This window comes from Myotis yumanensis, unplaced genomic scaffold, assembly GCF_028538775.1.
Source record: "Myotis yumanensis isolate MYYU_CA2020_CCGP unplaced genomic scaffold, mMyoYum1.0.hap1 SCAF_2, whole genome shotgun sequence".
In the NCBI taxonomy this organism is placed as follows: Eukaryota; Metazoa; Chordata; class Mammalia; order Chiroptera; family Vespertilionidae; genus Myotis; species Myotis yumanensis.
In genome coordinates, this window is record NW_027223753.1 from 187,961,780 (window position 1) to 187,981,725 (window position 19,946).

Here is a 19,946-nt window from a genome sequence, read left to right on the forward strand (position 1 = left end):
AAGGCAACACAAGATTATGTGGTACTAGAGAGAGAGAGAGAGAGAATGCCTTTGTCTAGGGCCATGGTCGGCAAACTGCGGCTCGTGAGCCACATGCGTCTCTTTGGCCCCTTGAGTGTGGCTCTTCCACAAAATACCATGAAATACCATGTGCGGGTGCGCACATACAGTGCGATTGAAACTTCGTGGCCCATGCGCAGAAGTCGGTATTTTGTGGAAGAGCCAAAATCAGGGGGCCAAAGAGCTGCATGTGGCTCGTGAGCCGCAGTTTGCCAACCTCTGAAGGGTAACCAGAGAAGGCTTAACAGGCCAATTGACATGCAACATGGAACACAATAAATAGAGTTCTGACAGACAAATATGGGAGTGAGAGATCATCTACATTAAGGGTAAAGTAAAGTATGAAAGTGGAAAGGGCATGGCTTACTTGGAAAATTGAGAGTAGCCAGGATTGTTGGAGCATATCATAGAAATCATAGAAAGGTAGGAGAGAAGTGGTAAATTTGTGCTTACAGGCTAGTAATATAAGGTGGGTTTCCCTCATCAGTAGTTATGAAAATCCATTTTTTAACCCTCAGCACTATGTCCAAAATAGAATGTAAGAATATCATTTCAGCCCTAACCAGTTTGGCTCAGCGGATAGAGCATTGGCCTGCAGACTCAAGGGTCCCAGGTTTGATTCCGGTCAAGGGCATGTACCTTGGTTGCGGGCACATCCCCAGTAGGGGGCGTGCAAGAGGCAGCTGATCGATGTTTCTCTCTCACCGATGTTTCTAACTCTTTATCCCTCTCCCCTCCTCTCTGTAAAAAATCAATAAAATATATTTTTTAAAAAAGAATATCATTTCACATGATACAGTGTACCAATGATGTGTCGTGGAATTGTGCACCTGAAAACTATAATTTTGTTAACCGGTGTCACCCTAATAAATTGACTAGAAAGGAAAAAAAAATACACACCATTAAAAATAAATTTAAAAAATAATATCATTTCACAGTAACTTTATGATTTTTCTTAGTCTTAAAATACCTATCGGACATTATTTTAAAGCCTTTGATCAGGATTGAAACTAGCCTAGTTTTCCTGAAAACTGCTTTTTTCTTTTTCAAAGTAAAAGTTACTTAATCTCGTTAGCTCTCAGACTTCTCTCTAAGGTAGGAGATTGGGCTAGATTATTCCTTGAATTTCTCCCAGATACAATCTTTTAGCATAGAAACCAATATTTTTACAAAAGCATCAAGGCATACTTCTTTTCAATAAAAACATTTAAGTTACACACTCATTTTTATTAAACTGGATATAAAATTCTCACACTCTTTTTATGCTTGGACTTTCTAAATTCTAAATTCTCTAAACACTTTTAAAAACAATTATTACACATAATCCAATGGGGCTTAAAAAATACAGGTTAGCAGATAACTTATTAAAAATAGTAATTATGGAAACTCAGTAAAATCATTACATTGCAGAGACACAATAACTTCATGGTCACTTTGCCCAATTTCTACAATTTACACATGAGGCATCTGGAGTGTGGACAGATTAAGTGATTTAAGAGCTTAAGCTGAAGGCCACATGCCAACTTGGATTCCGTGGTGCCATTGTCCCTAGTCCACGAGGACAAGATTTAATGGTGAACTAACAACATAAACATCTGTCTTTCTGGTGATTGCTAAAATCTAGTTTCCATTTTTTTAAGTTGTTGGTTACCAAATACAGGAAAATTTAAACGTATATGAATTGCTTGGTAATATCTGTGTTCATGGAGACCAAATCAGCAAATCAAATCTGGCAAGAGTTCCACAGTTTCCTGTGCTGTGTCGGTGCCTTGCCACCAGCCAGGTGCAGGGGGTTTCACTTGCTGTGATCCTCCTCACCCATGGGACATCCTCAGACTGGCTTTCCCGAGGCCACCTCTCTGTGGGGAAGGGACTGTCATGCTTCCGGCCACTACAGTCAGCTACTCTGGACCCTTCCTCTTACACAGCTTTGTGGGACTTTATCATTCTGGCACAAGCTGATTGGTAACTGCTGGCCCTGTATCACCACAAGTGCACAGCCCTGAGAGAGGGGACTCGCTTTTGAAGAGAAATCATCTGAAACTCTGAGGTTGGGGGCGAAGAGACTTCACTCTCCTGTAGTTGTGATTAAAAGAAAGTGGAAAAAGTGCTGGAGGCGCTAATTCAAAAAGTCACACTAGCGTAGGCCTATGACTGATGGGCAGAATGGAGTAAAGGAAAGAAAAGAAGGGAAGAGGAAGAAGGAAATGGAGGCAATTAATTTCAAGAACTCCAAAGTAGTAGAATCATAAAATCCCATAACTCCATCTTCTCTTTTGTGACTCTGCCATGGGTCAGGATGAATTTCTGTCTACTACAATTCTCAGCTTCCTGCCAGGTAAACACTCCCACAGGGAAAGTGAGCTAACTTAACTTCCTGTTTTTTAAACAAATCTGACACTTCGTACACTACCACTCAAAATCTAGACTAATGTGAAACCCAGTTCTCCAAGTAAACCCTTTCTTTCAAAACAAATAAGCAAACAAAAAATTCTTGTCCTCACACACGTTATTAATCTTTAAATATGAAAGGCTAAAATTCTTCTAATTGCATCAAATGAGATTCTTATGACCATTCTTTGAAACCAAAACTTCAGTTTATGCATATGAGAAAGGCATCAAAAGGCATCCATGAAGGGCAAGTGCTGGCCTCAGTCCAGTACTTTCTGCAGAATGCCATTCGATGGGTTAAATGCTTTAAAATGAGTGCATTTTTTTCATAAGCTTCATTTTACACTATGTTGAAATTCTGTATAAGGAGCAGATCACCATATGGAACTGTAAATAAGCCATTATCATATTGTCAATGTTTTTGTACAATAGGAATTGTGATTTAAGGAGTAGAAATAGAAAAGATAAATCATAATATCCTTACCTAACTCAACTTTTGACCTGATGTCATTAAAACTAAAATTGGAAAATTCAAGGGTTGTGGTGGTGAGGAATAAGGAAAGAGCTTAATGATCTTACTAAGAAATAGCTAATAACTGCCAGGGTTTATCTAATTAATTTTATCGGTAAATAGAATTTTGTTGGCTACTATTTATTTTGCCTTATCACAAAGCCCAGACATTATAGATTTATACACATAATTACTTTGCAAAATACTTTTATATCTGACACAATAATTCACCAGCTCAACCTTCACTGTAAGTAGTGCAATTGCATGTCTTGATAATTCTGTTGCTTCTCTACATAACTGAGAGAAGTGATGGTGGCAGTTTAAGGATGTTGCCAGCTGGACACCTTACAGGTTGGGGTGGGGATGGGAAAGAGGTTCCTATTGCTAAAACCAGTAATTCTGCATGTAACTATGCATGAACCACCAACACCTGTGCCGCTGCAGATACAATCATTCCACATATCAAGTTCCCTGGATTTTAGGGCATGACATATATTTGTATCTTTACTCAACCTTGGAAAAGTCACTTTCTGCCACTGGGAATCTCCATTTGCTCTTATAAAAAATTAGAATTATGACTGGGACATCTTTGGTTATTTCCCTTGGCCTTCTCTCTTTTCCTACAAGATGTTCACAAAAAGAAAGGGAGTATGTTATGAAACTAGGTTAAATTAGCTTGTTTCTACTCTAAGTTTCACAATTATAGACTACTTATAAAATACTAGTAATTTTGAATAAATGGACTAGTCTACAAGCCCTAAATAAATCAAACCAGCAATTAAATTGTGCTGTTCAAGGCACTACTCTTTTAATATAATAAATATTTTTAAAAGGGACCTGCTGATAAAACTAGTGTGTGTCCTGATGTCATTTGAGGGTCATAATTCAATGAGAAAAAAACACACTTTAACCACTTTTATGTAAACTACTCCAGCTAAAACAAAATCAGAGCAGTAATAAATCATACAGGAAGCATAATATTTTAAAAATGTATTCTATTGGGAAGTTTTCTGTGTATTAAAGCACATACTCAGTTTTAAAAAATTATAAAATTAAAAAAACATACAAATAATAATAATAAATACATAAAATAATAATCCCACATAAAAATATCTAAGAACATTTCGATGTACAATAAATACATAGTAACCTTGTTTAGTGTGTATAGTTTTAACTATTCTTGAGCAACTCTAAAATTGGCATATAGTCTGTTATAATTTTTGCTTTTATAATCATTAGTCCAGTTCTGAGTCTGGGTCTGAAATGAGTGAACACTGTAGGTAGCGACTGTATAGTCCAAAAACCTCCTTTCATTGGGGCTCCTTGTGTACATGCAACAACTAACTAATTTTTCCTTTATGGCATATGGCAGAATGATTTGCTATGGAAATATTCACCCACATGGGGATTCAAATTTGGCTTGTGAATGTTAATTTCTTCTATATATTCCCTTCCCCATCTTTTTTTTGTCTTTTAGTTTATTAGTAGCAAAAAAAAAAAAACAAAAACAAAAACAAAACAAAACAAAACAAAAAAAAAACACCACCTCTTTTTTTTCATTCTAAGAGATAGAATTGTGCTTGAAAACTGTCAACTTCTATAGATACTATTACACTAGAAAAACCTTTCTCTCCTATCCCTATATAGGCAGGTTGATTTTTCACTGAAAATGGCTTCAAGCTGCTCCTAATATTTACTCACTTATGCAGGTGCGTTCATCAGCATGGAGTCTGTATCCTGTATCACATTCACAGTGGAAGGTGCCCAGAGTGTTAATACAGCGCTGCTGGCAGCCTCCATTCACCACCGCACATTCATCGATATCTAGAGGAGGAAGACAGATGGCCAGGATTACAATGTCATTCCAATGTCAGCTTCAGAGAAGTGGCCCAATATTTCTTTGATTCACAGTATGTGTTATATTGTACAAAGGCACCGACTCTGTGACCACAAATCTTTCCTTGTTTGATCCATTTTGCTCCACAGTATAAACAAGAAAATGTAGATAGAAACTTTATTGAGCTTTTTAAAGCCCAGCAACAATAAGCATAAGGATTGTCTCACAATTTTCTCTTCTTCACGTACTGGTTAATTAGACAGATCTGAGATATAGATATTTCCTTGGGGCAGGGAGACTGGAGAATAACAATGAGCTACTCTATCTGGAGCAGCACACATTGGTAGATAAACACCTATTATTGGTCTGATACTGCTGAATGAAGCCAATAATAAAGACCTTGGATCTCCTTCTCATGTGGTATGGTGGACATCAAGGAATAGACAGACACATTCAAACAAAAACCATGGATTGGAGTTCTTAAAAATACACCAATATACTTGCTTCATTGATTTAGTCTGTTCCTTGTCAGTCAGGGTTCCATTTTCTAAAATATTTAATGTGAGAGGTTACTTTCAATTTAGAAAAAAGAAAACATTTAAAAAGAGGTCAAGACTCATAGTCACCTGCATCTTATGATCAGTCAAGGTCATAATAAAAGAACATAATATTCATCTTCCTTTAGGAAAGGAAAGTCAATGTATCTCTTATAACCTACTAGAGGCCTGGTGCACAAATTCATGCATGGGTGGGATCCCTAGGTCAGGCCGGTGATCAGAGCCAATCAGGGTCATCTTGTCCAGTCCTGATAGGGGCTGAGCCGACCGGGGCCTGCCGGCTGGGGGAGCAGGGGGCGCGAGGGGAGGGATTAGGGGGGGTTGGCTGACTGTGGGAGGTTGGCTGTGGGAGCACACTGACCACGAGGGGGAAGCACCTGTGTTGAGTGTCTGCCCCCTGGTGGTCAATAAGCATCATAGCAACTGTTCTACAGGAGTTCTGGTCTTTCTACTTATTCAGTCATAATGGTTGCTTAGGCTTTTATATATATAGATACTTTCTTGTACCCTATATAATCAGTTCTTAATGTATCTGAAATTAAACACACAAAAATGATATTCACAAATGTTGGGAAAGCTTTTCAGGTAATAAGTGTATTAAAGGCTTTAAATTTTCTTTTTAGAATTTTTTTTCTTCAAAACCTGTCTTTTCACACAAGTCAAAGTATGGGAAGGCAAAGTGTCTCATGCAGAGAATGTCCCCAACTTCCCATACCCCAATCCCTGATATTCAGGCAAAGAATGCTAGGTGTGAGCAATTTTCACTAAGATATCCTCTCTAATAAAAGAGAAGCATGGTAATTAGCCATACCTCCGCTACCCTTCCCATTGGCTAATCAGGGAGATATGCAAATTAACTGCCAGCCAAGATGGCGGCCGGCAGCCAGGCAGCTTGAAGTGAATAGGGAGGCTTGCTTGCTTCAGTGACGGAGGAAGCCAAGCTTCCCCGCCTTCCTTGCTGGCCTCTGAGCTTGCAGTTTGAAACATTGTAACAAATATAGAAGCTAAACGAAACCCCAGAAATCTCCTTTCAGTCAGCCGGGCTTCTGCCAGCAAGACCGCAACATTGTTTCAAATACAGAAGGTAAACAAAGGCCAGAAACCTGCTTTCAGCAGCCGAGCCTCAGAGAGAAAGCCGGCTCTCAGCTCCAGTGATAGGCATAGAAGGTAAATAAATGCCAGAATAAAAGAAAAAAAGAAAAAAAGGAGAGGTTTGGAGCTTTAGTCGCCCGCCAGCCTGAAAACAGCCCTCAGCCCCTCACGCAGACTGGCCAGGCACCCCAGTGGGGACCCCCACCCTGAAGCAACAAGATGGAGGCTAATTTGCATACTGAAGGCAGGCGGCAGCAGGCAAGGCTGTTTGTGGTCTGGGACCCGGATCTGTGACCCTGCCAGGCGGGGGGCAGTGCTTGAGGCTGTCCGCGGTCTGGGACCTGGATCCATGTCCTTGCGGGCAGGGCAGCAGTGCTTGAGGCTGTCCGCAGTCCAGGACTCCGATCTGTGACCCTGCCGGGCGGGGGTGGCAGTGCTTGAGGCTGTCTGCTGTCCCGGGACCCAGATCTGTGACGCTGCTGGGTGGGGCAGCAGCAGGTAAGGCTGTCTGTGGTCTGGGACCCAGATCTGTGACCCTGCCGGGCGGGGGCGGTGCTTGAGGCTGTCTGTAGTCTCGGGACCCAGATCCGTGACCCTGCCAGGCGGAGGGCACCACGGGAGGCTGTCCTCGGTCCCAGGACCTGGATCTGTGACCCTGCTGGACGGGGGGCACCGCGGGAGGCTGTCTGCAGTCCGGGACTCGGATCTGTGACCCTGCCGGGCGGGGGGCAGTGCTTGAGGCTGTCTGTGGTCCCGGGACCCGGATCCGTGACCTGGTGGGTAGGGGGGCAGCATGGGAGGCTGTCTGCAGTCCGGGACCCGAATCTGTGACCCTGCCGGATGGGGGTCAGTGCTTGAGGCTGTCCACAGGACCAAGACACGGATCTGTGACCCTTCTGGGTGGGGGGCAACGCTTGAGGCTGTGCACGGTCCTGGGACTCAGATCCGTGACCCTTCACTGCAGGGAGGCAGCCATCAGCGCCCAGGAGTGACTGTGCAAGATCCGCCTCCTGACCCAGAAGGTGCAGGATCGCAGGGACAGCCACTGTGGTGGGCCAGGCTGACATCCTCCTGGACGCACCACGGGGGTTTGCAGATCTGCAAAGCCAGAGGCCTCCGGTGTGCACATACCCCCCTGGCGTGCGAACGTCCCCCAGCACACTGTCACCCTCCCGCGCCTGCAACAGTTGCAAACCAAGGCGTGCACAAGTTCCCCCCGCCTCTCCACTGCACTTCCATCAACCCGGCATGCCTAACACCCCCACAGAATGTGCACACATCCCCTCTGATGCTCTCACGTCCTTTGGAGAGTGTCTGGGTGTTCTGGGTGCTGAGAGTGGGCGCCTGTGAGATGACAGTGAGAGGGCGGAGTGGTGATGCCCTCTTCCCACAGAGGCCAGTGCAGCTACGAGATCACCTCTGGGGGGTTAATGCAGGTGCTGAGGCAGGAGCAGGTGCAGACAGACACACCTGGTGGGCGCCGGCGGCCCTCTCTGAGGTGCCTTTGGTCAGCGTTCAAGATCAAGAGCCCAGAGGCAGAGAGGAATTCCGTCCTCTCAGTGAAACAGTGGGATAGTCGGGGCGACTGTAGAGGAGGAATGTGCACTTTGGGTGCCAGCACCCGTGAATGAAGGCTGCCCTGACTGAGCCTCGCTTGCTGGGGGCCTAGCACACTCCTGTCGGGCAACGGGTGACAGGACGTGCTTTTCCAAATTAATGAAAGAAAACATTGATTCTCCTGCTGCCCACGAAGGTGGAAAGTGAAGTGGGAGACATGTGGGGAATGAGCAAGGTTCCCTGTCTGGGAGTTCCAAATCTGCTGTTGGTTCTTTCACCACTGACTAGAGATATACAGGGTGTCCCCCCAAAATGTATACACACTTTGAATACCTACTAATTACAATGGTTTTAAACATAAGAAAGGGACAACAATGGAGCTGTTATCTGTTAAAAGTGTGGGCACAAACAGGTAGTTGGACATTCCCTGAGGGGTCTCAGATTGGAGAGGGTGAAGGCCGGACTGAGGGGCCCCTACTCCCCCCCTACCCCAGTGCACAAATTTCGTGCACCAGGCTACTAGTGTTATCATAATAGACAATTCGCTTTACAATCAGTGAGATTAATTCCACAGGGCAAGATGCTTACTTGAGAAGACATCCACATTGGGAAGGAATGCTATTGCAATCCCTTATCACAGGAATTTTTCATGCTAAAATAATCTCGTCTATAACACATATTTTGTACTATAATAAAAACTAAAGTATTTGATGCAAGGAAGGCAAAATGATTTTCTTTTACTTGACAATGCTTCTATATGAAAAAGAAAAACATATATAAAGAATATACTAACTCACAAAATAAGTCCCAGATTTTAAAATTACTAGCCCACTATATTATACACAGTTTGCTCAATCTATGATTTTCTTTTTAAAATTATATATGCTGAGATAATTTCAGATACACTTAATAGAGTCCTATTTTAGAGATAAGAACTAGTGACTTTTCAAAGCATTAGAAGTTTTATTAAATTTTGGACCTGAGATAAACAAATCTCTAAATCTTTTTCATATAAACTAATGTCAAACCAAAATTCTCCATTTCTTATCTGCACTTTGATATTTATGCTACCTAAATTTTTATCTTTCTAGCTTTAGTGTATTATTACATAGGGTTGAGATATAACTTTGAATCCTAATTCTTTCAACCCCTGAATTAGATAACCTCCTCGGGTCTTTCACATTAGATATACAAATAAAACTACCGGGAGTACTTTGTTTTGGAGGACAATACACCAAACATTGACATCATAAAAATTATCATTATATACCATATATTTGTATTTAAATACATTTAAAATGTCTTAAAGGATGTATACAAATACCAATGATTATTTCTTAGGAGGCATAAAGATATAGAGAATGAGTAAATTGCATGATGTAGGCATGGGGGTGTTGGACAAGAGATTTAGCCATATCTGTAATGTTTTAATTTTTTATAAGAAAACATTATCAGGTATTATTTATGTAATAAAAAGGAATTTTATAAAAATAAATATACTATGATGACTTTCCCTTGCTCCTATCCATCAAGCTTTAATACTTTTCTTTCAAAAGAAACCAAATTAGTGCAAAAAAAAATAATAACTCGTAAGAGTGGACACTGATTTTAAGAATAGTCTTCTTTCAGTATGTGTTAGTGAGTTCATATTCTTAATCTGCCCTAGAATTATAATTAAAGTATTATATTAGAGTCCTAGGCATTTGGTTCAGTGGATAGAGTGTCGACCTGTGGACCTAAGGGTCCTTCCTCTAAGGATACCTCGGTTGCAGGCTCCTCCCAGGCCCGGGCACTGGTCAGGGCTCATGCCGGAGGCAACCAACTGATGTGTTTCTCACACATCAATATTCCTATCTGTCTTTCCCTCTCTCTTCCACTCTCTCTAAAAATTGATGGGAAAATATCCTTGGGTGAAGATTAAAAAAATAAAAATAAAGTACTACATTAGAAATACACACAAAATGAAAGCAAACCAAACTTTCTCTGTACTTTGAATCAAATAGTCTTGGGAAACACATCTTAGTGTTGCAAATTACTAGCCTGTCACCTTGCCTTTCTGAAACTCAGCCTTCTCATCTATAAAATGGAATAATAATGACTAACATAAGTACTATGTTATGATTTATTTTTTCCTTTTCTAGTCCTACATGACAATTTGGAATAGATTGATAATGCTTGAGATTATATGTAGAAATTAAAAAACAACAACAGGTAATTTCATTCCACTAAGTGGAGCTAACAATATAATACCATAGAGTGAGAGTGTATGATAGACACAGCTGCAACATCTGAGTTCAGAGGAGAGAAAATCAAGGGGGCTGGAGTGATAGGGAATGTTTGGGGTAAAATCCGAGAACTGAGTGCATGGAGAAAAGGGAGGGCAACTCAACGGTGTAGTGGTTTGAATGTGCAGTGTCTGAGATTCAGCAGTTAGACCTGTCAGGTTGGAAAATAAGGTTGGCAAAAGGAAGTAAAGTTGAAAAACAAATCTAAAATCTACTTTTAATTAATTTGGAAAGCAAAGTGTTCCTGGTCTTGATTTAAAATACAATAGACTTTTAGGCAGGTTGAGACATAATAGGCTGTGTTCACACAGTAGCTAAGCAAACATATTAACAGTTAAGAAAATCAATCATTTATAGAGTGGTACCAAATATAAAGTAATTGGTTTGACTTCTTTTTTCCCTTTCCCCGCTTCCAGAACATGCTGAATTTACTGATGGTTTGGGCATTGTGTAACCCATAGTTCTCATATTTGGAAGCATATTAAAATCATGGTGAGCATGATAAAATACCCATTTCTTGGTCCCGCCCTTAAAGAGTTTGATTTAATTGCTTTGGGGTAAGGCCTGAGAATCTCTTTAAACACACCCTAAGTGATGCTAATGTGTAGCCAGAGTTGAGATCCATCCACTGACTTAGTTAATGTTTTTTTTAAAAATATTTTTATTGATTTTAGAGAGGAAAGAAGAGGGAGAGAGACAGAAACATCAACGATGAGAGAGATTCATTGATTGGCTGCCTCCTGTACACCCTACTGGGGATCGAGCCTGCAACTGAGGTACATGCCCTTGACCGGAATCAAACCCGGGACCCTTCAGTCCGCAGGCCAACGCTCTATCCACTGAGCCAAACAAGCTAGGGCTAGTTAATGTTTTAATAACCTAAGAACCTTGGTAAAATGCATATACTGATTCAGCAGACCTGGAGCTGGGGACCAAGATTCTGATTCCTAATAGATCCAATGTCATTCTAATGCTACTGGCCTGTGGACCATACTCTTAGTAGCAAGAGTGTACACAGTCCTTTGTTCAACCATCAATGTCACAAGGATCACAAAGGTCATGATTTGTTTAAACTTCTCAGTCGTTTGCCCAAAATAGATCAATTCAGTCCAAATGATAACCAATACTCTAAACAAAATACTGTGTATATGTAATAAATACATATATTAATTATTTACCAAAAGCTTCTAAAAATTAAAACACTAATAGTAGTTCCTACAAAATTCACTCCATAATGGTTACTAATTTCAAGACAATTTTAGCATCACCTGTTATTAGAAACTAGAGGCCCAGTGCATGAAATTCGTGCACGGGGGTGGGGTGAGGGGGTATGTCCCTCAGCCCAGCCTGCACCCTCTCCAATCTGGGACCCCTCAAGGGATGTCCAACTGCCCATTCAGGCCTGATCCCACTGGAAAATCCAGGACTGCTGGCTCCCAACCACTCACCTGCCTGCCTGCCTGATTGCCCCTAACCACTTGTGCTCGCCAGCCTGATTGCCCCTAACCACTCCCTGATCAACACCTAACTGTTTCCCTGCTGGCCCGATTGCCCCTAACTGCCCTCCCCTGCCAGCCTGGTCACCCCTAACTGCCCTCCCCTGCAGGCCTGGTCATCCCCAACTGCCCTCCCTTTCAGGCCTGGTCCCTACCAACTGTCCTTCCCTGCTGACCTGATAGCCTACAACTGCCCTCCCCTGCTGGCCATCTTGTGGCGACCATCTTGTGTCCACATGGGGGCGGCCATCTTTGACCACATGGGGGCGGCCATCTTGTGTGTTGGAGTGATGGTCAATTTGCATATTTCCTTTTTATTATATAGGATGACTTGCTTCTATAAAACATGAAGGGCATGTTAATTCTTTTCTGATGAAATATCTCTGATATGGGATAAAACCAGTTTAAATTGCCAGGATGTTAGACACTCATGCTGAAGCTGTAACAAGTGATTTTCTTTTCCATCAAGATGCTGCTCAACAAAGTTAAAAACCAGAAATGTCAATATTACATTAAAATGTTATTATCAAGTATACTTCATGTGAAGAAACAATTTCTCCAAAAATCCTCTGAATTGCATCTTTATGTTAGTTGTTTACAGAAAGCCCTACCCTAAGAATTGGAGCTTCAGAACACTGCTGGGGATAATGATAAAGTGATAAGAGTTTTTTTAGCATTGCCACTGTGATATGGACCAAGGATTTCATCATCTATAATAATAAAAGTGTAATATTCCAATTAGACCGGACAGCCGAATGACCTTCTGGATGTCATTCGGCAGTGGGGGCTGAGGCAGAGGTGGCTAGGGACGATCAGGCAGGCAGGCGAGCGCTTAGGGGCTTTCAGGCAGGCAGAAAAGTGGTTAGGGGTGATCAGGCAGGCAGGCGAGCAGTTAGGGGTGATCAGGCAGGCAATTGGTTAGGGGTGATCAGGCAGTCAGGCAAAGGGGTTAGGAGAGATGAGGCAGGCAGGCAGGCAGAGTAGTTAGGGGTGATCAGGCAGACAGGCAGGCAGGCGAGCAGTTAGGAGCCAGCAGGCCCAGATTGCAAGAGGGATGTTCGACTGCTGGTTTAGGGATTGGGCCTAAACCGGCAGTCGGACATCCCTCGAGGAATCCTGGATTGTGACAGGGTACAGGCCGGGCTGCGGGACCTCCTCCTCCCCCTACCCCCATACCCCCCACCACTGTGCACTAATTTTGTGCACCAGGCCTCTAGTTTTTATACTATAAAAGAATATAGAAGATAATCAACCATGTCTGCTAGTTTTCCTTTTTCATGTCCTTTTTCTAAATACTTCTGCTGTATTTATCTCCCAAACTATCTCTCCAGATGGCCACAGAATATAATAGCTTAAAATACTTCACTTTATTATCAAATGTATTTTGCACATAAAAGCTCCCTGAGACAACAATGATCCACTTTTAAAAATCTGTAAACAAGAATAGTTTCATATTAGTTCTCTCAGTCTGTGCAACCATAGTAAGATAAGTCATTCTTACAGTTGCCTTTTAACATTGTTTTCAGAAACCTGCTGATTGAAAATAGGTGTTCCTGGGTTGCTGTATGTTGGAGACTGCATTGTAGAAGTGTTAGCTTTGAAAGAAATATTGAAAAGTGTGACGGTGATTCCACTAGATTATTTGTGTAGTTTTGTTTTCACTCTTCTACTATACTACTTTCCCTCTGATCTACTACAGTATATCAAAACTGCTGACTTTTTTGCTTGTAATTCTGTAGCCCCTGATTGAATGAACTCCTTAAGGTCAAAGATCCTGTTGTATTAAGCATTTTCTGGCATGAAGTCGATAGTCCATAAATGTCCTATGAACAAATAAATGAATGTGTGGTTTGAAAGTCATCCACGGCATTCAGTCTTCTGATCCACCCATATTTATCAATGGGATTTCTAGGAATTGGGCTCTGGCCACACTCACCTTCTCTTTACCTTTGCAGTAAATTATTGATGTTAGTTTTTTTAAAAAAATATATATTTTATTGATTTTTTACAGAGCGGAAGGGAGAGCGATAGAGAGTTAGAAATATCGATGAGAAACATCGATCAGCTGCCTCCTGCACATCTCCCACTGGGGATGTGCCCGCAACCAAGGTACATGCCCTTGACCGGAATCGAACCCGGGACCTTTCAGTCCGCAGGCTGACGCCCTATCCACTGAGCCAAACCGGTTTCAGCTGATGTTAGTTTTTTGACCACTTACAAGTAGCTTTAAAAATCTGGGATGCAAAATAAATTATAAGTTTGACAATGAACACACTTGAACTGCATCTGTAGTGACTACGCACTGGTTGTCTATTTGGGACTCACTCATGTTCTTCACACATACTATATAACTCCAAGGTTTTCCTTAGAGGAATTTTCTCTCCTTCATTTTAATGAAGTCATGTAGTTTCTATGGAATTGATGATCATTCCTCTCCCAAATCAGAGGTGGACTGTACTTGGTATAAACTCATTTGCCACAGTGATTAGACCAGATAATCTATTCATTAGCATAATGAGTTCTCAGGAATGAATGAATTAGTTCAAATGTGACTCAGTGAGCACGATGCTCCACAGAAGGGTTGGGAACCCTGGGACTTAAATGCCCTCTTCTCTGGAAATTGTAATTGTGGATGTGGGACATTTTATAGTCGCCATTTTGCTCCATGAGTGAAAGCTACATTAAAGATAAAGCCAACAAACAGGACAAAGCTGAGGTACTATAGAGAACAGGAGATAGAGCCCTGAATGAACTGTGCCTGAAGTCCTCCTACCTCTGGGCTTCTCAGTTAAGTGACCCAATAACATCCTGCTATTGTTTAGGCATTCTGAGTTGCATGATTCTATTACTTGTGAGGGAAATCATCTAAGCCGATACATGTGCACTGTATAGCCAGTGTGCAGGAGGAAGCCACCAAGTGCAGTTCAAACTCAACATACACTTTTCAAAAATATGTATTGCCCTCTATTCAGTAAAATGGTTTAAATCTATAATTCAGTAAGGGTCAGGAAAAGTCATTTAGTTCTCCTCGTCGCATTCATTGGAATAATTGTATTCCATCAAAATTCTAACAAAATTGGAAATATTTTTGTTCTTTTTTTATTACAGACATGAAGGGTTTATCAAACGGCCTGTGAAAAGTTGTGGTACATCTGATGGTGCCAAAGAGGTTGAAAGTGCCTTCTTGAATGGTTGCCTCATAACCCCCCTGTGAGTGATCCATCTCTAGCTTTCCCCTCAATCCTTGGCCTCCTATTTCTCCTTTCATTCCTTTCTTGGTAGCTAAAATCGCAGGTAGTTTGGTAATCAGTACAAAATAAATGCATGCTGGTAACTCTGAAGATTCTATTGTTTTTCTACATTATGCCCTTGTAAATTTTTAAAAATGTGACCAGTTTTCTAACTCAGTAATAAAAGTGGCCTTTCTCTGCATAATGCACCTAGCTCATAAAGAGGCAAATAGGACAATGAGGTGTATTTTGAAATGAATAACAGTACTGGGAAGAAATAGAGTCTTCTTCTGAGGATAGGAGAGTATATTCTTTCATTGAAAATGGAAAGCCTTTGGAAAATGCTAGGTATGTGGCTCGGTCTGATCATGGAGAATATTTTCTGCCATACTATATCGTAAGGAAACATGGCTTTACTTTATAGCCAGTGGGCATCAGCAGGGCAAAGAACAGATTAGAGAAGTGGAAGACTGATGGCAGAGAATCCAAGTAATAACCATTGCCGAAATCCACATGAAAGATGACGAGGAAGCTAGTGGCAGTGTAAATAGAGAGATGTGGGCATATATAAAAGGTGTTAAAAAGATAAAATCAATATAACTTGGTTATTAACTGGATGTGATGGAGACGAGGTAAGGTCAACCACCTTCAGCAATTTTATTGATGGTGTGGCATTCACCGGAATAGCACAGGAGGATGAACATTTGAAACTGGAAAAATAGTTCAGTTTTGGACATAAATAACTTGATGAACAAGTAAGATAGGAACTTGGGGATATCTAGTAGGAAATTGAGTATGCGGACTAAAACCAGGAAAAAAATATATATATGGGCTGATTTTTCAGCTACTATTTATTTACCTGCACAAGTACAAAAATTAGGATTCATCCTTGAGACTTTCCTCTTCTCCACCCATATTGGATCAAATACTGAATTTACTGTATATAACTTATCTCCTAAAACATAAAAATCTCTACACTGGTACCACTCCAATCCAACTGCATGAATGGTTGCAGTAGCCACTAAAGCTCCCTCTACAATCCTTTAATGGGTCCTTCATTATCTTCCTACTGCACCACAGTGATGTTTTCAAAACAAAAATTTGTTCGTGTCACCCACTCTCTGACTCTTGTCACTGTTTTACACCCTTCAATCACTTCCCATTATTCTCAGGATTAGACTGATCACCAACATGATCTTCAGATCTCTCTGTGGTCTGGTTTTTGCTTCCTTCTCTAATTCTATCTTGCTATTCTTTTCCCCCTGCTATGTTTTAACAACACTAATATTCAAGTTCCTTGAAGGCTCTTTACTCCCTTTTATTTCCACTTTCCTTCCTTTACCTAGTGAATATTTATGCTTCTTGTAGATGTCCACCCAAGCACCACTACCTCAGGGAGCCCTGTATTTCTCCTTCAATCTAGGTAAAATTTATGTGTTATACTTTCCTAGGACTACCTTATTTTCCTTTGGCGTAATTAGCTCATCTATATGTTGTAGATTTGTATGGATAATTATTTGTTTGATATCTGTGTTCCCCATTGTTAACTAAATTTCATGAGAGCACAACCCTCTCAGTTTTTCACAAAACAGTAATCCCAATGTTTGGCACATAGAAGATTCATTATAAATATCTGCTAAAGAACTAAATGAATGAGGTACAGAATATTGGGCATCTCCATATAGATTGTAATTTAGTCACTAGATGGGTGATTTCCTTAAGCAAAAGCCTGTAGATAAAGAATGAGTCTAATAAAGAACCCTGAGAAATAGCCACATTTAAGCCAGGCTGAAGTAGGATACACAAAGCTGACCAAAAGGACATACAGAGAAGTAGGAGGAAAACCAAGGGGGTCTGGCATTATGGAAACTGAGGGAGGTGGGGTCTAAAGAAGGAAAACATGGTCAACACAGGGATGTCAGGAAGAAACTGGAATTTAACAACAAGATTTAGCATTAGATTTAGCAACAAAAATCTCAGTGATGACAGTGATGATAAGAATGTTAACGATAATCATGCACCTACTGATCATTCAACACTATGTACTATGCACTGCTCTAAACTCTTTACATACTTATTCAATACTCAAGAAAACCTTGCAAAATAGGTACTGATATTACCTAGTAAATAGGTAATATACAATTTGACATATACTTAATGACATGCAAAATTATTTTTGTATTTCATAGGATTAGGCACCACTGGCAAAGGAAGGTAGGTAATTCAGTAAAACTAAGCTTAAGCAGAAATTCCTATAGTTGGTTTTGCTTAGCTAATTTTCTCTACATCTATTTCAACTCATAGTCTAAATATATTGATTCTCTTCCAGCTTTTAAGGAAGAACCAAACCTTCTGTGGGCTGAGAGCTAAATATGTTATTTCTTCTTTTTTTGATATTACTCCTACCTACAGAGGAGAAAGCTGATACATAGAAAGCTGTTTTAATGGAGCAGCTAACATTGACCCCAGATTGCAATGGGTTGGATTGAAGAAGACCTGGGAGACAAAGAAGAAAGAGAGTTAAGATATGTGTTGCATTTCATTTGACTATTAAAGAGAAGAGATTGAAGTTGGGTAGGAGAGTGGAGTAAAGAGAGTAGGTTTTTAAGGTGGATAAGACTTGAGGTAGTTTAAATTCTAATGAGAAGTACCAAATAGAGATGGTTGATTTTAAAATGTAATAGAAAAATAAAAGTCTCAAATTATTGAGAATTTCAAATCACATCAGGGTATTCTAAGAAAGTACATGTTGGGAGAAATGATCCACAATGTTCCCTGAGCATCCCCACACATCTTTGTTGGGTACACCGAGAATTCAGAGAGCCCTGATCACTCTATCCCAGCCATTTTTCAGGTCTGTTGGCCCAGAGGGATGAGCTAACATCTTCCTTGAAGAAAGAGCAGGCTTGTTTCCATTAATTACAAAAGTGGTGGATTCCCCAGTTCAGGGTTTCCCTGGTATAATGTGACCAGTTGTTTGTGCGGGCATCCAGAATGAGCCCTTTGTGTCATTGCTGTGAGATTTGGGGAACATGGGGAATTGACACAAACAAATGAAACTCTGGCTGCTGCTTTTGCCATGAATAATAAAGCCCTTTGTTTCTGACCCAAGAGTCTCATGTCTTCTGTCAGCATCCATGAAACAGTAATAGATTAACATGTTAGCTCAGTGGTCGGCAAACTGCAGCTCGCGAGCCACATGCGGCTCTTTGGCCCCTTGAGTGTGGCCACGAAGTTTCAATCGCACTGTACGTGCGCGCCCGCACGTGGTATTTTGTGGAAGAGCCACACTCAAGAGGCCGCAGTTTGCCGACCACTGTGTTAGCATAAAAGTAGGGTAAAATCCCAGAGTCTGCCCAGTTTTTGATAGTACATATGCAGAATAGAAATCACACACATAACTGTCTGTTACTCTAGGTTAGAGAGAGCATGCCCATTGCAGAGTGGAACGATCTTAGAAGCCAGAGGATGTTCCTGTCTCCCCTCTGTTATATTTCTTAATTGCTTGTAGCCTTAGAATTATTAGCACAGTGATACTGAGTAGATGTTTTATCTGCCTGACTCTGATTTGACAATCTGATCCTGTGTGTTATCTCATAAGGTAGGAAGGAAAATATGTCGTGCTAGTGTGTCTTCCTATGCTTTGAGTGAACAGTGAGAACACAAATACCCAATCCAAGGAACCAATAATTTTGCTCTATTGTTAGCTTCTTTGGGACAGAGATGGTATGTGTTTTGCGTATCACCATGTTAGCAATAACTAAGAGAGTGTCTTGTCCCATAGTATGTGTATAATAACATTTGGTGGAAATTTGAAAAAAAAGAACAAATGAACAATGGATAGCTGATTTTGCAGAGAAAGAGAATTCAGCAATTGAGACTGAGAAAAGGGGGAGTGAGAGAAAGTGGAAAGGGGTGGAAAGGAGGACAGTGTAGAAACCTGGCACACAAGGAGTAGAGTCTTTTTAAAAAGGAGTGAATATATTATCAATGCTGAAGAAAATCAAATAAAATGGGGCCTGAAAAAATCTCGTAGATATGGGAATTTTAAGGTCTTTCTGCTAAAGTGCAGAATGAGGATAGCAAGTTAGCCTTTGGGGATGACTATTTCTTTAAAATTTTTCTAAACCCTGAATACTCTTTTTTTTTCGTTATTGAAAACAGAACTGCCAAGGTCATGCTTTCATGAATCTATTATATGGCCGCCTCATCTATAACATGACCCAATATCATGCCTCAGAACCACAGTGTGACAACACTCTGGTATGTTATGATACAATATTGTCATATAGTCTCTCTGTGTGAAGGAGCAGCGGACAATGAAAATAAAGCAGAGTTTACTCACAGTCACAGAGCTAGTCCATAATCTTAATCCACAGAGCTTCTACAAACATCAATTTGACATATACTTAATGACATGCAAAATTATTTTTGTATTTCATAGGATTAGGCACCACTGGCAAAGGAAGGTAGGTAATTCAGTAAAACTAAGCTTAAGCAGAAATTCCTATAGTTGGTTTTGCTTAGCTAATTTTCTCTACATCTATTTCAACTCATAGTCTAAATATATTGATTCTCTTCCAGCTTTTAAGGAAGAACCAAACCTTCTGTGGGCTGAGAGCTAAATATGTTATTTCTAGGGATGAACATTGGGTTACAGAAACAGAAACCTTGAACCAAACTCTCAGTTCACTCCCGAGGAGAATGTATGATATGATTATTATTATTTATTCTACAGGCCCAGCAGGCCCAGTGCACAAAAATTTGTGCACTCGGGGGGTGGGGGTCCCTCAGCCCAGCCTATGCCCTCTTGCAGTCTGGGACCCCTCAGAGGATGTCCACCTGCTGGCTTAGGCCCGCTCCCTGGGGGATCTGGCCCAAGCTGGCAGTCAGACATCCCTCTGGCAGCCCAGGAGCCCTCAGGGGATGT

General features: G+C 41.0%; 1 protein-coding gene across 1 annotated transcript in view; it reads right to left on the bottom strand.

Annotated features, from left to right (window-relative positions):
* LOC139002680 (EGF-like and EMI domain-containing protein 1) overlaps positions 1 to 19,946 on the bottom strand; it is a 405,160-nt gene that overhangs the window by 57,602 nt on the left and 327,612 nt on the right. The window contains exon 4 of the mRNA XM_070403782.1: positions 4,664 to 4,786. Coding sequence (XP_070259883.1) covers positions 4,664 to 4,786 — 123 coding nt within the window. The remainder of the gene's footprint in view (positions 1 to 4,663; positions 4,787 to 19,946) is intronic.